Source organism: Drosophila innubila (assembly GCF_004354385.1).
Source record: "Drosophila innubila isolate TH190305 chromosome 3R unlocalized genomic scaffold, UK_Dinn_1.0 2_E_3R, whole genome shotgun sequence".
Classification (NCBI taxonomy): Eukaryota; Metazoa; Arthropoda; class Insecta; order Diptera; family Drosophilidae; genus Drosophila; species Drosophila innubila.
In genome coordinates, this window is record NW_022995380.1 from 8,420,733 (window position 1) to 8,440,175 (window position 19,443).

Sequence of the window (19,443 nt, forward strand, 5' to 3'; positions counted from 1 at the left end):
CATACAAATGTTTTCCTTAATTTTATTTAACTTCAAATTTTTGATTTTCATAAAATTAATAAATTTATTGCAAAGTTTTTGGATTTTGAAGTTTGCATTAACCCAAATTTAAATATTCCAAAAAAAAAACGACAACTTATCGATTAGTTATTGTGTGGGCAGTCGATAGCTGGTAAAGGAGTGATGGTTAAGGTAGCAAAAGAACTAAATGAACACGTCACTGTGCTACCATTCACAATAGTAGACAACTGTACTAAAGGACACTGTTGCTAACTTAACTATTTTATAGCTAGTTCTGGTCATTTTCACAGTTCGATTGTTAAAAAAATTTTAAAATTGCTATAAGCCGGAAATATGGGAATTTTCAAAATATATTTAGCTATGTTTTGCAATTAATATTTCTTATAAAAATATTCAAAAGTGCCCCCAAATATCTTTTTCCTTAAAAAGTTGCCAGCACTGCTGAAAGAGCTGATCAAAGAACTAGTTTAATGTTCAGATAAAAAAAGAATCAGACGAACGCAAATTTTAACAAAAATTTTCGAGCAGATGAAATTGTCTGCTGACGCGCAAATAATGTAATAAATAAATTAATAATCAAACAAAACAAAAATACAATCCGTTACCTGCACGCGAAACTAAGTACGTAAGTATAAACTAAATGACATTTGACAGCACATTTGATTAAACATTGTTACAAAATAATTTGCTGCAGTTGCAAAATGACTGAAATAAAGGAAATTGTGATTATTGTAAAATGGAGTGGCAAAGAGTATCCAGTAACAGACCTGACCGACCAGGACACCGTCGAGGTGCTCCGTCACGAGATCTTTCGAAAAACACAAGTGCGACCGGAACGTCAAAAGTTGTTAAATCTGAAGTTCAAAGGTAAATTCCAACTCCAGGTGAACATAACATGTTAATTCATTAGCGGATTTGCAGGAAAACCCGCGGCAGACAACATTAAGCTGTGTGCTCTGGAGTTGAAGCCCAATTTTAAGCTCATGATGGTTGGCTCGACGGAGGCGGACATTGAGGACGCTTGCAGTCTGCCGGATGATATTGGCGAGGTCATCGATGACTTCGATGATGCCGAGGAGCGCGAGGAATCTGTGGAGAACTCTGCAGTGTATCTGGCGAAGGTGCAGCGACGTGTGCGTGACTATAAGATAACGGAGCTGTCGCCGTCACGGGAGGGAAAACACTTGCTTGTCCTGGACATCGATTACACTCTGTTTGATCATCGCTCTCCCGCAGAGCAGGGAACAGAGCTGATGCGACCGTTCCTCCATGAGTTTCTCACCTCCGCATATGAACACTACGATATTGTTATTTGGTCCGCCACCAGCATGCGATGGATTGAGGAGAAGATGCGACTGCTGGGCGTGGCAAATAATGAGAATTATAAAATAATGTTTTACCTCGACTCGAATGCAATGATCTCTGTGCATGTCCCGGAACGTGGTGTTGTGGATGTAAAGCCATTGGGTGTTATCTGGGGATTGTACAAGCAATATAGCTCCAAGAACACCATCATGTTCGATGACATACGCCGCAATTTCATGATGAATCCCAAGTCGGGACTCAAAATACGTCCATTTCGACAGGCGCATCTGAACCGCAGCAAGGACAAGGAGCTCTTGAAGTTGTCCACTTATCTGCGCCAGATTGCCCAGTACTGCAAAGATTTTAATCAGCTCAATCATCGTAAATGGGAGCACTATGATCCCAAGAAAAGCTCTTAATTGTATTTACACTTGTAAGATTCTCTTAATTTTATTCAATTAAAATAATTTTTTAACGCATATGTGTTGATATCTAGAGCGTATATCCGCCCTGATCTGCCCAGTGAACGCGTCTAGCCTCCAGATATTCCTCATGCAGTCGCCGTCGCTCCTCCTCTAGCTTTGCCAGGCGGCGATAACGCTGCAACACCATGCCACAGCCAAAGAGTAACGCCACCTGGCAGATCAGCCAGAGTATGAAGAGCGCTATCAGCAGGCTCTGATTGATGCAAATGTTGTCCAGGTGCAGCTGATCATCAATTCCGGCGATGAGCAGCACACCACGCTCTCCATACAAGTAGCTATTGCTGTTGGCCTGATCCGGTCCATGGACTCGCAGATTGTAGTTGAGGGGCAACTCAACTTGTGTGCTTATATTCGCCTGGGATGCAGTTGCATTCCTCAGCTGTTCCGGCATCACATCCATAACTGTTGATATGTATACTGGATTTTGTATCCTGAGTTCTTGCAGTTGCCTTTCTGGCTGCTCCAACTGTCGCTTGCGTCGTTGCCAATTGCCTGGAGAGAGATTCATGCAATTGGCAGGCGGACAGCGTTCCACACAAAAGCGTATCTTTACATCGAAGTTGACGTTTGCCGTGCCCGAGAACTTAAAGGCATGGAAACGTGCCCTCAGCATGCTCTGCGACTGTGAGCGAACGCGTTCCAAGGCTGGAAACACACTGGCATCTGTGGGACAGCCTCGTTCGTCGATTAACAATACGTAATTCTGATTGTCCTGTGACTTGGCCACCAACGAAGTGGCTCGAAAGTCCGGCAAAGGCGCCAGCTGCATTTCTAGATGCTCGCCCAGCTGATCCACGCTGTATGCCGCCACAATTTGCAGCTCCAAATCTTGGCCAATCCTCACATCATTCGTTTCATGCTGATGCGAGAGATCAACAATTTGTAGAGTGATCTGCGGTTGTGGTTGAGGTCCATTGCTGCTGTTGTAATGCACCACACCCTCCTGCGGAAACATGCTGCAAATGGGGATCATGTTTATAGTTATAGGTTGTGTTAGCAATGATTGATTGAATAGATTGCAATTTTGTATAACTCTGATGTGCTTACTGCTCAGCATATTCCAGCGATGACTCCAAGGCAATGGCACTGGGCACCTGCTCCGTGGCATCCGAGCTGCTGTCACGCTCCAGCATGGAGGTGGCATTGTTCAGGATGCAGCCAACTTTGATGAGACGATCGCCTTGGGTCTGCACATTCGCGTTGTTTTGAATGATCACCAAAGCGGAGATGAAGGTTCTGCAAGGATGAAGGTACCAAGAAGATCTGCTCATTAACTGACCCTTAAGGATATTGTGTAATCTTACCTGTGGTAAGCCTGCGTCATTTCGTAGGCACGCAGCACACCACAACGATTCTCCTTGGCCTCGCTGCCAATTTCAAGGCGCAGCAACAAACTTCCATTGTGGGAATCGCTCACCTGGCAATCCTTGGAGTGCATGCTGGCATACATCTTGCCATTGAAGGCGTCTTTGGGCTTGTAGCGTATACTCATCTCATCGCGAGTGCAAAACACCTTCACTGTGGCACAACAAAGATAAAGTCTTAGCTTGGCTTAAAGTTGATGTTCTATATTAACTCACCATCTAGACACTTGACGCGTCTCATGTAAATGGAATTCTCGCGCATCTTCAGGCTGCGCGGTCCCAGCGAAATGATGTCCTCGGAGTGTAGCAAACACTCGGAGCGGGTCAACTGATTCACATAGTAGAAGGAGATGCCTTGGCAGTAGTATTTGGACTCGTGTGTGCAAAGCGACTGACACTGGAATACGAAAAGGTCATCAATCATCAAAGGGGGCCAAAATCGATTAGAATCACATAATAATGCGCAACGCGATTTGCTGAAGCGCTTCAACCCATGGGGCACACCTCTTTCTGGGTTAGGCCCAAATATTTGGCTTCCGCGTAGATGAAACTGCTGTTGGCATACAATTCATACGAGCAATTGTCGTTCTCCATGGCTCGCTCATAGCATTGGTTCTCCATGTATTCCTCATCGTAGGGCGCTGCCCGGAATGCGTCGGGTTGTATCGACTTGTCCTTGTCGCTCAGTGTGCAGCGACCATATGTGGCATGTGGCAACGTCGGCCGTGCCTCATTCCGAAACCTGCCGGGGGGAAAATTATGTTACAAATGTGAATCTCTCAATGATTTATGACTTCACTTCACTTTCAGAGGAATAAATTAGGGATGATGGAAATCACAGCTACGAGTATAATAAAAATATAGTGGTAGTAAAAATTATAACTTAAAATTTAGTAGTAGAAAACAGTTTTTTCAATTATCATTTTGTGAAAACTCTTTTTAACCAAGAATGCAAGCGGGATCTTATAAAGCATCTCCCAAACCAGAGCGAATAAATCGCAGCGGCAGCGGCGCGAATAAACCGCGTGATGTTTTCCGCGCCAAAATCGCAAGTGTGTTCACACCGCGGCGAGTTTATTCGCGGTTTCTTTATTCGAAAAAAATGTCTTCGTCAAATGACAGCCATGAAAAAATACATTGCGCATAAACAGCTAAACGCATGAACGTCACATGTGATGATTTTTAATAAATATTTTTCAATAAAAGTAAATGATTATAAGTTAAAAACTGCTTCTCGTATTATATTATTATAATTATATTATATTAAAAGCCAAAATATAGTAATTTAACATGTAAACAAGGCAAAAATTCAACACATGCATCACATGTGACGTCATCAGCGCATAACATGAGCAAATTTCTGCGCTATCTAATTTTATCGTTCTTGGCGGCAAGCGGAAAAAACGCTGCATGCGCGGTTTTGAAAAAAACGCTGATTTGATTGTGATTGTTTGTTAGCGTTCGTTTCGATCCGATCACGTTCGAGTAGCAACGATCGTCATGGATCGTGATCGTTTGTGAGCGTTCGTTTCGATCCAATCACGTTCGAGTACCAATGATCGAAATGATTTTTGAGCGTTTGTGAGCGTTCGTTTCGATCGAGTCACGAGTCATGATCGAACTTGCTGACTGATTTGATTTGATTGTGATTGTTCGAGTACGATCGAAAACGACACTGTTGATTTTGTATTTTTTTCCTGCTTCTTCTTCTTCTAGGTAAATGTGCGCATATATGTACATACATTTATATTTATGTAATTATATTATATTTATGTAAATGCATATTTATATGAACGCAATTATGTACACACATTTTATTAAAACTATTATTTATAATTTATTTATTTATTATTAATTATTTATTTAGCTTTAAATATTTTTTTATTTATTTAATGTCAACTTAGAATAGTTTATAAAATATAAAATAAAATAATGAAAAATGTCTGCTAAAAATTTAAATTTTAAATTAAAAGTAAAATGAAAAAATTAAATTAATTAATATTATAAAAGTATAATTTATTTTAAATAATTTAAAGTTTGATAGTTTTTCCAGTCTTTAAAAAAATTAAAATAGTATTATTTTATTATGGGCATGTGTGATTGCATGTTTGTATGTATATACATATGTATGTTCGTATGTATACGCAGCCCGTAATTAATTTTACAATAAACGTCTTAAGCATAAATACTATTGCATTTATATATATACATATTTACGCGCATAAATTCATATCATTGCAAGCGCAAACGCTGCCACGTGCGCGCTCTGCCTCGCACATTTTCCGAACGAGTCAACTCGAGTATGACTCGATGATTGATCCGATCGTTTGAGCAAAACGGGTATGAATCAAATCAAATCAACCAGCAAGTTCGATCATGACTCGTGACTCGATCGAAACGAACGCTCACAAACGCTCAAAAATCATTTCGATCATTGCTACTCGAACGTGATTGGATCGAAACGAACGCTCACAGACGATCAGCATGATTGCGGACGATTTGATTCGAACTGACCGTTCGAATCAAACGCTCAGTTCGAACGATCCGCTCCGATCGCATGAACAAAATGAAACTAGTCGGCCGGTGCTACAGTCGAGCATACTCGACTGTCGGAGACCCCGTACTTACTATCCAAAATCAGTCACTTCTAAAAACTAAATAATATTTAAGATTAAGATCTGTTAAGTGCACACATACATACATATGTTGGCACGCGCCAAAACAAAAGAAGTTTCTAGCTAAGCATTCATATATATAAACATGCGTTTATGCATATTTGGCTATGTTAAGCATAAGTGAAACCTTAACAGAGAATAAATTAAAACTGCAGTTAAACATGCTAAATGTTAAATCAAATAGTAAAATAATTGAAAACCAAAAAAAGACAAATTTACTAAAAACATAAATTTACACAGTAAATTTATAATAAACATGAAATTAACATAGAATTTTAACTTAACGTTTATATAAATACCAATGCAAAATTATTTAAATGAAATTTTTAAACATGTATTCAATATTAAATGTCAGTATAACATTCATAAATAACAATTTCAATAAATTGTAAAAATTAAAAAATCTAGCTTAAATTCTGCTGGAAAAAAAGTTGTTCCCGCCGGGAATCGAACCCGCGACAAAATTGCAAAAATTTTCAAAAGACAAAGGCTCAAAGTGTTGAGCCACTCTCACTTATGTCTTTATCCTCCTAAATGGCCATATTGCTTGTTTTAGTGCTCAATTAAAAGTAAAAGAAATAATTTATATTTTAACATTTAATGTTAATATTACATTTTAAATAAGCACTGAGTTTGTTTTAATATAAAATGAAATTGAATTCGAACATAAATAAATTAAAATCTTTCGCCCACGGCAGACTCGAACCCACGAGCACTGTCCGACTCCGCGACTCAGTACACTGCGCCACCGAAGCTCACGTCTGAATGGACGCCAATTTGTTATATAATATGTTAATATAAATTTTTTGTTTTATCAAGATATTCAAGTTTTAATTACTGCCAACGCGCCATCAACGAATTTAACAGCAAAATTTATTATTTGAATATCTTCGCTATTTACTGTGCGATCAGAATGAAATTTTCAGCAAAAATTTAGGACAATTATATCTTCATCTGTGCAAAATCTGGAATTTCTGGCTTTCAAAATGCTCTTATAATTTGGATATGAAATTTTCAATGTCGATTTGCAGGCGGTTAAGGGGGCGTGGCTGATTTTTGAAACAAACTTGATCTGCCTGCAGTATAGAGGAACCTACATACTAAGTTTGGTGTCTCTAGCTCTTATAGTCTCCGAGATCTAGGTGTTCATACAGACAGACAGACAGACAGACAGACAGACAGACGGACAGACAGACAGACGGACATTGCTATATCGACTCGACTATTGATGCTGATCAAGAATATATATACTTTATAGGGTCTGCCACGCCTCCTTCTACCTGTTACGCACATATTCGGTAAAACAAACCCAATAGACCCCTGTACTTTTTTTAAGTACGGGGTCTAAAAATCACAACGAGTACGAGTCAATGTTCGAGTCTGATCGAACATCTCTTACCCGTTGCAGTTCTCTGGTGTGGATACGTTCATAAGACGCAATGTAATTATATATTCGCGCCGCTGCCGCTGCGATTTATTCGCTCTGGTTTGGGAGATGCTTTATGATTATCGTTTTTATTAAAAAATTTAAAATATGTAAATAAATGAATGCCAATTTAATCATTTTCTTAAGTTAGATTCTTCAATAAACTACAAATAAAAAGTTCTTTAAACGACTTAATCGACTTAAATTGAGAAAATACAATTGTTTATTCTATGTATTTAATTTACCGAACCCAATTAAACATTTTTTGATAATAAATAATTTCAATACATATTCAAAATAGACAATTTAGTTATAGTTGAAGATAATTAATTAATTCAATGAAATATTATTGTATTTCTGGAAGATACCATTATGCCGTTAAATTTTTAATAAAAACAAATTAAAATCACTTTTCACAGCTCTGAGAATAGTATAGTGATATCATAATCGGACAGAAAGAATTTCCCATTTTCCATTAGGTATGCATAACAATTGCAATTAATTTTGTTAGCTGAAACTGTCAATTACCGCTCACGATTGTTCCGATACGATGGGGCAAACGAGGCGGAGAGGCATCTGAATTGCGTTTCGAAGAAACATCTCTCGGCGCACTCACGACGCGTGACCAGCGTCGAAATGGTCTTTCTGCCATGGAACACCAGACTATTACCCGGAATTTTGGTCAGCGCCCAAAGGCGGCCTTTACACGCTTCGGGCACTGCAATGAGCCAAGGTTAGCCATGGTCTGACAAGTTGCCGCCCCCATCCGTTAATACAAACCACGCAGACAGGTCTTCTCATAGAACATGGCCTCGCCATCGGCCACCAATGGCAACTCATCCGCAATGGGCAGATAGCGTGAGTTGCGCTCAAAATATGAGTATCCATAGCATTCATCTGTATCCAATAGATGCACATAGGCTATGCAATCCGGATCCTCATTACAGCTCCTCCAACAGATCTGACTTGCCGGCGGACCGGGCACTTCTTCCGGCAATCCATAGTCTCCACTTCTTCGATCGCGATCCTTGAAATTGCTGACAGTTGGCGGAGCATAAATCAAATTCCGTTCACTGAGATAATCCAGAGGGGGACGGAATCCCACAATCTTCTGTAGCTGCATCTGATGCAGAGGACACTTGAGCAGCAATGCATCTATTGGAATCAGAGAATAGTTGACTTAATCTCTGCGGTTGACTGAGAAGTAAACATTCCACGAATTGCTGACAGGTATATATCAACAATCTATATATATCTACTAGTATCTGAGCAATACCTCGATTTGTGCATATTGATTTCAGTGCGATAGAGAATACACAAATTGTGCAGTTTGCCAATATTGTTATTAATTAGCCAAGCGAATAAAGCGAGAGTTCTATGCATAACTAAGCAATTACGCAGGCATTTAGTTAGATATGTATACTAAATATATATAGAAAGATGATCATTTATCTATATATTGTAGGGGGGTAGAAACCAAACCCTTTAGGGAATTGTTGAAATTGTTTCTACTTTTAATCTAACAATTAAGTCAAGTGCGATTACTTCCTTCTCTAATAACTTATGTAAACAGTTAAACAATAGTTGGGAAGAGTATATTAATCTCTATCTATCTCTATCTCTCTCTATTTCTCTCTCTCTCCCTCACTCCCTCTCTAGCACTCTGTTGTAAATTGATCCGTGTCGTTTTGGCTTTGACTCAAAAACATTGCCATACAATGCAAATTACAAGTGCAAAAATGATTTAATAGCTGCAACTGTTGAGAATGTTCGACTACACAATACCCTGTAGCCAGCTCCGGCTGTCCCTAACACATATTTATATAAACACAAATACACATAATGTATCTATGTACCTAACTCATAGAGAATTTATAATTTAATATTATAATTTATATAAACTAAATATACACAGAGATGCAATTACTGGCCTTTTGTTTACACAAATGTAGCATACACTTTTCTAAAAATTTTCAATAGATGCAGGGTATTAATAATGATTTATGAGAAGCAATGTTTCAACTAAATCCATCGATTGACTGACAGATGTTCATAACACATATTTATTTGTGTTTTACAAACTGTGTCTGTATTTTATATGAATATTTGAAAAGATAAAACTAGCTTAATACACTATCTCAGCTGACTGGTGTTGTGACCTCGTTTATATGCTAATTACAGGGTAGACAAATAGTCCGATGTTTGTGTTTCAAATATTAAACCTAATTAGTTAAACCTACAAAATATTTGCATAGTAGAATTGCTGGTTATTGGTTTTAGCCAAATGTCCTATACGGGAGGTTGCAGGAGTTGGCCATAATGTTACTTACCGCTTGAGTTTTGTGGCAACAACAATAACATTATTGTGCATATTAAATTGCACAGACATTGCGTTGTTGATTCTAATTTCGGCATTGTTTTTCAACTTGTTGTTCCTTTGTTTTTCGTTTTCTTTTTTAATTTTATTATGGTTATTGCATAGCAAATTTGTTGTTGTATATAATTTTGACCAGAATTGATAGGCAATTGTTGTTAATTTGCCTTTTTGACCTGCTTAAGTTTTTCACAATTTTAAACTTTCAATTTAATCCAAAAATATCAGTTTGCATTTTAATTGCCCCGGGCTGAAAATGAATATCGAAGGTCGTCAATTAGCGCAATTAAATTTAATGCATGGCAGCTACAACAAACATCTTTTTATCACTTTTTATTTATTACACTTTTTTCCGACACATATTTAAATCGTACTTCCAATTAACCCAAACTGCACTTTACACGCGGATTTTAAAGCTCACGTCCAACGAGCGCGACTTTCGACTTGCAAATAGCTGAGGCTTCAACTGCGACTGAGGTGGAGGCTAATACTGAGGCTGAGACTGAGGCCGAGCCAGGTAGATACACACATACTGTTGGAATACCCGAGCTGATATGCATGCTGCTTGCTGACGCAGCGCTGCCTTTGATCGAACGTCGACGTCGACGTCGAAGTCGCGGCTAACCGAGCGTATGAGAAATTTCATGTCAACGTCAATTTCAACTGCGCCGGCTGACTAGATGATTAGATCGCAGCTGGAGTGTATCTTCAGTGAGTGAAAAGAGAGAGAGAGAGAGAAAGAGAGAGAGAGAGAGCAAAGAAAAGTAGGAGACACAATTGAAATGCTCGCTGTGCAATAAACAAAAATATTTAAAGCACATGCCAATGAGTTGGAGGAGGCATCAGGTAATAGTCAGTAGACAGAGAGAGAGAGTGAGAGAGGGAGAGTGGAGAGAAAGGGAGGCACTATGCGTAGCTCATGCTTCAGGTAGTGCGCCCAGGCTTACAGCTGTATCTATGAATGTGAACATATCTCTAACTATTGGCATCGCAATCGCATCAAGCCATGCATTAAGCTCACTTTCCGTGTATCTTTTGACTGTTTGCACAGTTGTGTTTCAGCTGTTGTTGTATATGTCAAATTGTCGTCTTGTTGTTGTTGTATTTGTTGTATTCGATGGAACATTTAACAGTTCAGTGGTTTTTGGTCGTTGACAACTATTGTTTGTTGCTTTGTTGTAGTTTCATGATAAATGTTTAATTCACAATTGTTGATCTGTATTGTTACAGTTACAACATAAATGCAGCTTAACATGTATGTGTGTGTGTGTGTAACAATTGATTCTTTTGCATATAGTACACATAAACACATGGGGCGTATGCGCAATTTTGTGTCTGCTTAATTTGTTGTTGATTTCTAATTAGTTACAGTAGCACACAATCAATTAGCCATGCGGTTGAAGAGAGTGAGAGAGACAATAAGGGAGAGAGAAAGAGAAGAGGGAGATATTATTGACCTTTGACATAATTATGTTGTATTTCGTATTTGGAGACACATTCGAATGCCTAGCGACTTTTGTGCGTGACCTTTTGCAGCTACACATTGTGGAGTTTCAGTTTATTTACTTATTGGCAAGTTGGTCAAGGTCACAATCAGTAGCTGCGTAGACGACGCCCAGATGTTTTGCTTGAGCGATGATGTGCCCATAGGCCCAAAGCTACGGTTGACATTACATCTAGTGTACATGCATTACAACTAAATATATACAAAATTGCGAGCTATAAGCGGGACTGTACGTATACGTAATTAATTTAAGGACTTTGACATGCAATTGCTCAATTTGCCAGCTAAAATGTGGACCCATTTGCATATTCTTATACGTAAAATTCCAGCCAACTGGGCATATTTGAAGTACGTTTAAGTTGACCATTTATATGTACATTAAATGAAATTCTCATTTAATTAAGTTATCTATTAAAGGCTCTGTATTGTTGCTGTATTCCAAAAAAAACATCAAAATATAACTATTATTTATTATATTTCATAATCTAAATAGCATAACACTAAATAAAATCAAATAAAACACATTTATGACATGGTTTTTGATGCAAAATATTTGATTATTTATTTCACTGTGAGTTTAAGAGCAAAGGCTCAATTTGAATTGTTTCCCTACTTCAATTTAGACTCTTTAGCTCGCTTCGAAGTTATAGAATTCTCAGAAATTTATTGCGAATAATAGTGTAGCTATAATTCTCCATTGTTGTGCTAACATTGAAGTTCGTCAAGAATCTTCATCATTCTCAAGAGGATTTATTTGAAAGCCAATTTACAGAAAAGTACTTCAATAGCTGTACTGCACTGTACTGCACTCATCAATTCGAAGTGCAATGCCAGCCAACATTTAAATTGCTGAATTTTAATTTACTTTAAATTAAAAAAAAAATGAAAAAAAATCAAAGTCGTATACTTGATATGTTATAACATCTTGCTTATTAGTGTCTAAAAGACAAAAGTTGCACAATGGCCATTGTAATTTTGACCTCATTTAATGAGCAATTTCCATGACTACAGAGAACAGTTTACCTTTCGCTTTTCATTTTTCCTTTGCTTTTGCTTTCCACCTCAGTTTGATTGTCGCGTTGCGTATACGTAATAATTCATAAGCCATCCACTATACATGCAAGGGCACTATTATAATTGCATGTTGTGGAGCAAAATAAAACAATATGCAGGTCGACATACCTCCCCGCTGCCCCTAGTATTCTCCTGCTTCCCCCTTGGTCCATGATTCCCAAATGTTGCTAGGCGAAAGAGGGTCAAGCCAACATACATATACAAATAAATATGTATGTATGTATATAAAACAAAAATGCAACAATAATAGCAGTAGCGTCAAGAATGTGACTTTAAAATTTGTGTAGTGTGGAAGTGTGGCAGCCATAAACAAAGGGCCGCGGCCAGTTGCAAGTTTATTTTCAGCTCATGCCCGATCCACAGAGTTTTGCATTTCACCTTGAACTATAAAAACAGTTGCGTGTGCTTGAGTGTGCATGTGAGTGTCTGTGTCAGTGTGTCAGTGTGTGAGTGTATGTGTGTTTGTGTCAGTTGCAAACACACACGAAACGTCGCCAAGTGACGCCTGAATGACGCATGAAAAACAAAACTTGCAAAGTTGCATATAAAACAGAATAAAACTAAATAATTATGTATAAACCAGTATATGTGTAACTATATGTATTAGTATTATATATAAGTATACTTATAGAAAATTAACCTATGTCGCACACATGACAAAAGTCTGCCTAATTAAAAATGCCAAAAAGTCAGACAACGTGGTCTCTGTGTCTTGTGGTCTTAAGTGGGGTCAGACAGAAGCAACAATGAGACACTGACACTCACACTCACTCACACTCACACCACACACACTCACACCACATACACACTGACGCGTCGAGTATACACAGCTGTGTGACATGTCAGACAGGCCGACAGGCAGGCAGGCAGTCAGGTCAGGTCAGGAAGGAAGGAAGGGCGTATGGGCAAACAGGCCATAAAGCACCGGCTAAAGTTACGCTTGAATGCCCCAACGAAGGCGGCAGCACCCACATACAACGACAACAACCAACAACAACAATAACAGTAGCTGTCTCAGCCAGGCGTTGCATGCAACTTGTCACATTGTTTAAAGCACTGAATTATGCAAATAGCTACGCACATATCACGATTGTTTGGATATCGCTCTCTCTCTCTCTCTCTTTGTCGCTCTCTCTCTTTCACACAGCTTCCATCAACAACAATAACAACTCACACTCTGAAAATAATCAGACAACACTCCGTTTGGGTGACTAAACGACTAACTAAAAGTTGCACATGTCCAAACTGAACCTAAGTATGAGTTTGTGTGTGTGTATCTATGTGCTTATTATGTGCATGTATGTGTGCTGTGTTTGACATATGCTTAATTGTCTAACGTTGCTTGTTGCTGTTGGCACAACTTCCGTTTTGTAAAGCATGCCAAAAAGTTAGCGCTAGTTGCACCCTTGACACTACTAACACTAACACTAACGACACGCCCTCTCTCTCCCCCCCTATCCCCCTCTCACTTCACCCTCTTCAAAGCCCCGTCTAACGTGTGAACTCTGAATGAAACGAGGCGACTTTATCGCTGACTCCGTTGTCGCCGCGCCGCAAACTACAATTTATTTAAATCTCTGCCATAATTGTTTTGTGAGCCTGTTGCTGACATTGCTCTGGTTGTTGTTATTTTATTTTTGTTTTTGTTGTCTGCTTATGTTGCTTGTTGACTTCTTTATTTTTTTGTGCTTGCATAAAATTAGCGCTTCAAATTTATTATCAACACTGCACATTCTTGGCATTGTGTCTTCTAGTTGGGAGTCCGTTTAAATGTCACAAGTTGACGCAACTTATTTATTGCATCAACTTTTGATTGTCTAAAATAAATACAAAAACAAAACTAAAATATATTTTTAATTAACTTTTGTTTTACAAATTTTATGTATCTTTTAAGAGAACTTCAACAGAAAGTCGAATATGAATTTACCCTAGTCGCAGAATTATGATTATGAAAAAATTATATAAAACATTGTTACTTATTGCTATGATATGGAATTAATATAATTTGTAAGGTTGCAGATACTTACTTTTGTCAATGCTTAGACATTCACTAAAAAACTTCAAATTCTACATTTTAAATTGCATTAAATAATATTTATTGATTTCATCGTTTTGTGTACATAAATTAAACAGAAATATTTAATATATAGGTAATTTAAACAAAATCCAAAGCCTTTTGACATTATTTACTTAATCGATTTATGCTTGCATTATTATATCCAAAATATTCAATTAAATCTCTTATAAAATTTATTAAAATGCATTTATACGTATTTAAATTGTTGATAATTGAATAAAGTGGTTAAAAACCTTTTCATACTATTGAATATATTTTTTGTGGTTGCATTAAAAGACGGAGATTAAAAAATAAATAAAACTTATTTTTTCCAAAAAGGTAAATGAAGGATTAGCAGACCTGTTCTCAATTTTCTTTTCACCTGTCAACTATAATTTTTCGATTTTCGATTCTTTGAGAGTTATGATAGGAAATGATCTGCATTTATTTCAGTTTGATGTTTGAGTGCCAAAAAGTTCGATTGAGGGATGTTTACTATGGGAATTTCAGGTTCTTATATTTTGACTCAATAAAATTAATGCAATTCGCTTAATACACAAGTACATAAATACATACATAAATACAATCGTGATCATAGTATATAGTCAGTTTAAAGGGTGTAAACCACGCGACAATTTTTAAATGCAGCAAGAAAGTACAATTTCTATAATTATTCTGATCAATTTATCTTTCATTTCACATATCAAATCTCTTTCACATGTCACCTGCCAATTAAATCCACAAAAGTAAACAAAAGATACTTTAAGGAGCATCAGAAATGTAAACAAAAATAACAATAAGGCTTAAAGCAACTTAATTCCATGCTGCCCTCAAAAATATGCTCTGGAGTTTTGTATGTGAAATGGCTGAGAAAGTGGATATCGGAACAGGTTTGACTTAAATACTGCTATAATTAAAAAGTTATTCGAATTTGTCCGGTATCTTAGGCGCAGTTTAATTTCTACTAATTACTTTAGTTTGCTAGTTAATAATTATTGCAAGCAATTGTTTAAAAAATCTTCTTTTTTTTTTAATAAATTAGCGTAATGAACAATGCACTATATATGAAATGCATGTGAAATGCGAATTGAAGTTGATTTACCATTATGCTGCCACTTAATTATGCCACTTATATACTTACATACATATTAAACATATTATATTATATTTATTTATATTTATATATACGTATATATATCAATTGTGTATATACTCGTACGTATGCATAAGCATTTTCTCTTACGTTTATATCGTATATTATTTTAATATGATTTATGTGGAAATTTGTAGATCTCGTTGCGGTGTGCCTGGTTGCAAGTTAAATGTATATTTTAGCAAATTCATTTTCATATCTGTTTGTTTATTTATTTCTCATATTTGTTTTGGCAATTTCAAAATGCCCAAATGCAAATGTTATAATTGTGTGATTTGGGTGTATTATTTGATAGGTATAAGCAATTACTCAGCTATCTTTTAGCAGGTGCTAAATGTAAGTTGGAACATCTTCTATTAAATGAAAGCAGTGCCTACTCATAATTATGTGGTATATGTTTCCTCTAACTCTAGGAATCTCTAAAGAATGCTGACATATGTAATACATATTTATATAGTCGATCGCATGACTTGCAGCTCTCACTATATATCTGGTATGCAATACACTAAGTAACTCTAAATGGAAGTGCAACTAATTATGACTGTTTACCTTTTAATTTAACTTCATTAGTCGCATTTTAATGTCATTTAAAACATTTCACGATTTACTTGAAGCGAACAGAAAATTTTTGCTAGCTTTTCATTTTGGTTTTTTCCCCATCATCTGCTTTCAATTTATTTTCTTTAATATTTTCAAAACCTATCACATAAATTTATATGTAATTTTGTTGGGCGGAATTTTTAGCGTGTGTGTGTTTGGTTTTGTAACGGTATCGAGCAGAGACTGAGCGGGGGATAGAGAGAGATAGAGAAAGATAAATGACAACAAACATTTTAAATGTGTATACAATAATCTCTTTAAAAGCTAAAAGACGGATTCGCGTGCAATAACAGAAGCTGCGGCCAATTCAATTACCGCCAAAACATTTAGACACAGCCACAAAATACACATAACATTGTCTAACTCAACAGCAAAAAAAAAAACAGTTAATTAATGGATGGAAAGTGTTTGCTGTGCCACAATTATTTTTTTAATTATTGTGTGTGGGGGAGTGGTTTTCACCTTATACATATAAGCTAATTTTAGCATTTGTTTTATACCAATTTTGCGTGCTATACGCCTTGAACTATGCGACGCTTATCAAACGATGATTTTCACTTTTCATATATATCATTTAAATTTTAATTTTCATTATCATTTTCTTTTTGCTATCGAATTACGAGTGTGTTGCTTTTGCTTTTTGCTGCTAAGTATATGTAGTTGTTGTTCTATTCGAAAACTCTTACTTAACTACTGCACATTTATGTTGTTGTTTTGGTTTTTGTGATTTTTTTTTAGTTTTTGTTTTCATTTATAAGTTGCTTTTATTTTTTATGGTTTCTTTGTAGTTATTATAATAATATTATTAATTTTGTTTTGTCCAACGCTTACGCCCGAATGCTCGTTGATTGGATTAGTTGCCTATTGGCAGATTGTTAGCCATGGCAATCAATATGTACGTACGTCCGTCCTAGGCTGCGTGGGCGTCGTGGGCGTGGCTTTTAGAATACCAACATTTGATCAGCGCTGCCTTCCGCGCTGTCCTCATCATCGGCGCCCTCGTCCTCATCGTCGGATGTTAGCGAGGCGGCGTTGTTCACCACGGACTCTGTGCAAATGCAAATGGAACGTAAAATTAAATTATTACCTGCCTCAAATACTTATGCTTGCGAGCTATACAAATTTATCGAACTTTCGACAGGCGGCATGGCCTGCAGCAATCATAATCATAAACATAAACATAAACATAAATCTTAAATGAATATTACAAATGAGTTTGCCAAGAGAATTAACATTAATCTTGGCCTTTGCACAGTTTAACATATTTAATGTGGCCAACTTAATGTTCAAGAAACTGCTATGCTTAAAATTCTCAGCTCAGCTATACACTGCGTATACGTAATATTAATAGCAAAACCTAATTATGGTTATCCGCTTAGCATAACTTAAATAACTCCAAACCGACAGGCTTTACATCACTTTTGCATTCAAACTTAATGGCAAATATTACGTATACGCATTTATGCGTATACGTTACGCCAATACACAATACGCCTGTTTCATTTGCCGCATGCCACAGATAGATTTGTGTCAAATATATATATATGAGAGTGTGCTACTCACCGCAGTTGGGCTTGCCACGTGTGCGTGTATTGGCGAATTCAACTCCATGCTTGTCCACACACCAACAGACACCCACCGAATTGTGGCATTGTGTGGGCTTGTAGAATCCTTGGACGTCGCAGTCTGGTGCGTAGGCGCCTAATTAGTTTATGCCGCCAACAATAGCATAAACAACAACAAAAGTTGAAGTAGAAGTAGAAGAAAAACAATAACAATGCGCAATTTTAGTAAGTCTCTGCATAATTTGCCGTGCAACGTGAAAGAGAAAGCAGCAAAAGCGAATTTCTTTTTTTTTTTTTTTGTAATTCTATTTCTATTGTCTTGCTCTGTTTTTTTGTTTGTACTTTTTGGGTCGTGTTGAGAGAAAAGCCAAAAAAGAAAAACAGAAAAATGTAAATTATATAGTTAAAGTTGATAATAGGACAACAAAAAAGAGTTGTGTTGTTGTTAAAAGTGTTTAATTTGCTGGCTTAAAAGTTGCGTTTGGCTAAATGTTGAAACGGAGAGCGGAGAGCGGAAAAGCACAGAACAAAACAGAAAGGAAAACAGTACGAAAAATAGGTGTCCCTTTTAACAGTTGCTGTGGCTACTAATGTGTCTCTAAGTGTGGGTGTGTGTCTGTGTGAGTGTGTAAGTGTGTATTACTTGCAGGCGCTTAATTATAGTTTGAATTGGGTTAAACGTAGTGTAAAAGAGTGTAAGAGTGTAAGTAAAGAAAGCGGCAAAAAGGTAAAACAAAGCGCAGACAGCGAGACAAAACAGAGTTGAAAGAGATACAGATACAGAGTTAGAGAGGGATAGAGATAGATAGAGTGAGAGGGGGCAGAAATGGAAAAGTAAAACCAGATTACTCTTCTAGCTACCCGCTCTTCTATTCTTTTCATTTTCATTTTTTGGGTCTCTTTTGAAGAATTGTGTTGTAGTTGTTGTTGTTGTAGTGATTGCGCTGTTTGGTTTGCGCTCGAAATGGGAACGCAAAAACCAAATACAACACAGCAACAACTCAATAGAATACATATACAATATATAGAGAGAATATTCGAGATATTAGTGTTATGTTAGCTAGAGAAATGTCCACCTGTACCTATCTCACCTGCAAAGTCGCCAGCGATTCTTCGGCGCACCGCGGCACAAGGACGATCAGTCTTCTCGAAGCAGCGACACCATTCCCGTGTATTGATCGAGCTATCCTGATCGAGATCGCAGGTGTCAATGAATGGCTTAATGCAACGCTCATTCTGATCGTGCTCCAGATCGTACATCTCCTGCAGCGACAACAGACCATCGTTGTTCAAATCCAGATGACCGAACATCCACTTGGCTTCAGTTTTGCAGGCGGGTGGGAAATGTGCCTTCGATTTTTGGCTATGCTGACGACGCTTCTTGCTATCGGCCATGATGACGGAGAACCAGTCAAGCAGGCGATTTCCAATTGCGGTCAGCTGCTGTGGCTTGCACTCGGCCGACTTTGAGGGATATCCTGCAACAAGGATAACTGTCAAATCGCATTAATTATAAGACTAGTTTCATATCTTACCATTTGCATTGTTGTTCTTATTGTATTTCTGTGGCTGCTTCTCAACGACTTCATTCTCATTGTAGTTACGCATCTTGTGCTTATCCTCCTGATATTTTCCATCCTAGTAAAGGATGCATATTAGATTAAGAATCAAATTATAGCAGGATAGTTTATTCGTACCTTCTTATAGGCCGTATACTTGAGATATTTGTAGTGCTTGTTGTCATATTTGATCTCCTCGGGCGTGAACGTGTATTGGGCATTGATGTGATTAAAATGACGATTGTTGTCCTCCTTATCCTGTCAATCAGATCAATATTTTTC

The 19,443-nt window shown here is 37.3% G+C and overlaps 3 protein-coding genes across 5 annotated transcripts in view; 1 reads left to right on the forward strand and 2 right to left on the reverse strand.

Moving 5' to 3' along the window:
* The first annotated feature begins 502 nt into the window (after window positions 1-502).
* LOC117790643 (ubiquitin-like domain-containing CTD phosphatase 1) lies at window positions 503-1,805 on the forward strand. Of its 2 annotated transcripts, none has more exons than XM_034630140.1 (3): window positions 503-642; window positions 716-888; window positions 943-1,805. In XM_034630140.1, exons 2-3 carry the CDS (start codon window positions 723-725, stop codon window positions 1,743-1,745), a joined length of 969 nt encoding a protein of 322 aa, XP_034486031.1. In that variant the 5' UTR covers window positions 503-642; window positions 716-722; the 3' UTR covers window positions 1,746-1,805. The 2 variants fall into 2 exon arrangements, with proteins under 2 accessions (XP_034486031.1, XP_034486030.1); XM_034630139.1 differs by having other exon boundaries at window positions 537-646.
* Window positions 1,746-10,196, reverse strand: LOC117790642. The gene is made up of 8 exons (XM_034630138.1): window positions 9,607-10,196; window positions 8,057-8,431; window positions 7,805-7,994; window positions 3,680-3,917; window positions 3,392-3,572; window positions 3,116-3,329; window positions 2,859-3,047; window positions 1,746-2,767 (listed from the first exon to the last, which is right to left on the reverse strand). The coding sequence occupies exons 1-8, from the start codon at window positions 9,689-9,691 to the stop codon at window positions 1,819-1,821; spliced, it is 2,421 nt and encodes an 806-aa protein (XP_034486029.1). The 5' UTR covers window positions 9,692-10,196; the 3' UTR covers window positions 1,746-1,818.
* A 6,782-nt stretch (window positions 10,197-16,978) lies between these two features.
* The window catches only part of LOC117792630 (proteoglycan Cow), a 47,249-nt gene continuing 44,784 nt past the window's right edge, over window positions 16,979-19,443 (reverse strand). The window contains exons 7-11 of one of the 2 annotated variants that reach the window (XM_034632843.1): window positions 19,300-19,419; window positions 19,138-19,240; window positions 18,694-19,080; window positions 17,601-17,738; window positions 16,979-17,085 (exon numbers count right to left, since the gene is read on the reverse strand). In XM_034632843.1, the coding sequence (XP_034488734.1) occupies window positions 16,979-17,085; window positions 17,601-17,738; window positions 18,694-19,080; window positions 19,138-19,240; window positions 19,300-19,419 (855 nt within the window). Of the gene's footprint in view, window positions 17,086-17,600; window positions 17,739-18,684; window positions 19,081-19,137; window positions 19,241-19,299; window positions 19,420-19,443 lie in introns of both variants that reach the window. The other variant, XM_034632842.1, reaches the window with a different exon arrangement.

What these genes read in the sequence shown, in the direction of transcription:
- LOC117790643 (XM_034630140.1), top strand. Translation starts at nt 723, where the DNA reads ATGACTGAAATAAAGGAAATTGTGATTATTGTAAAATGGAGTGGCAAA. An exon ending in GTTAAATCTGAAGTTCAAAG is followed by an intron (nt 889 to 942) that starts GTAAATTCCAAC and finishes GCGGATTTGCAG; the next exon opens with GAAAACCCGCGGCAGACAAC.
- LOC117790642 (XM_034630138.1), bottom strand. Translation starts at nt 9,691, where the DNA reads ATGCCGAAATTAGAATCAACAACGCAATGTCTGTGCAATTTAATATGC. An exon ending in TGAGAAGACCTGTCTGCGTG is followed by an intron (nt 7,995 to 8,056) that starts GTTTGTATTAAC and finishes GGCTCATTGCAG; the next exon opens with TGCCCGAAGCGTGTAAAGGC. An exon ending in ATGACGCAGGCTTACCACAG is followed by an intron (nt 3,048 to 3,115) that starts GTAAGATTACAC and finishes TCATCCTTGCAG; the next exon opens with AACCTTCATCTCCGCTTTGG.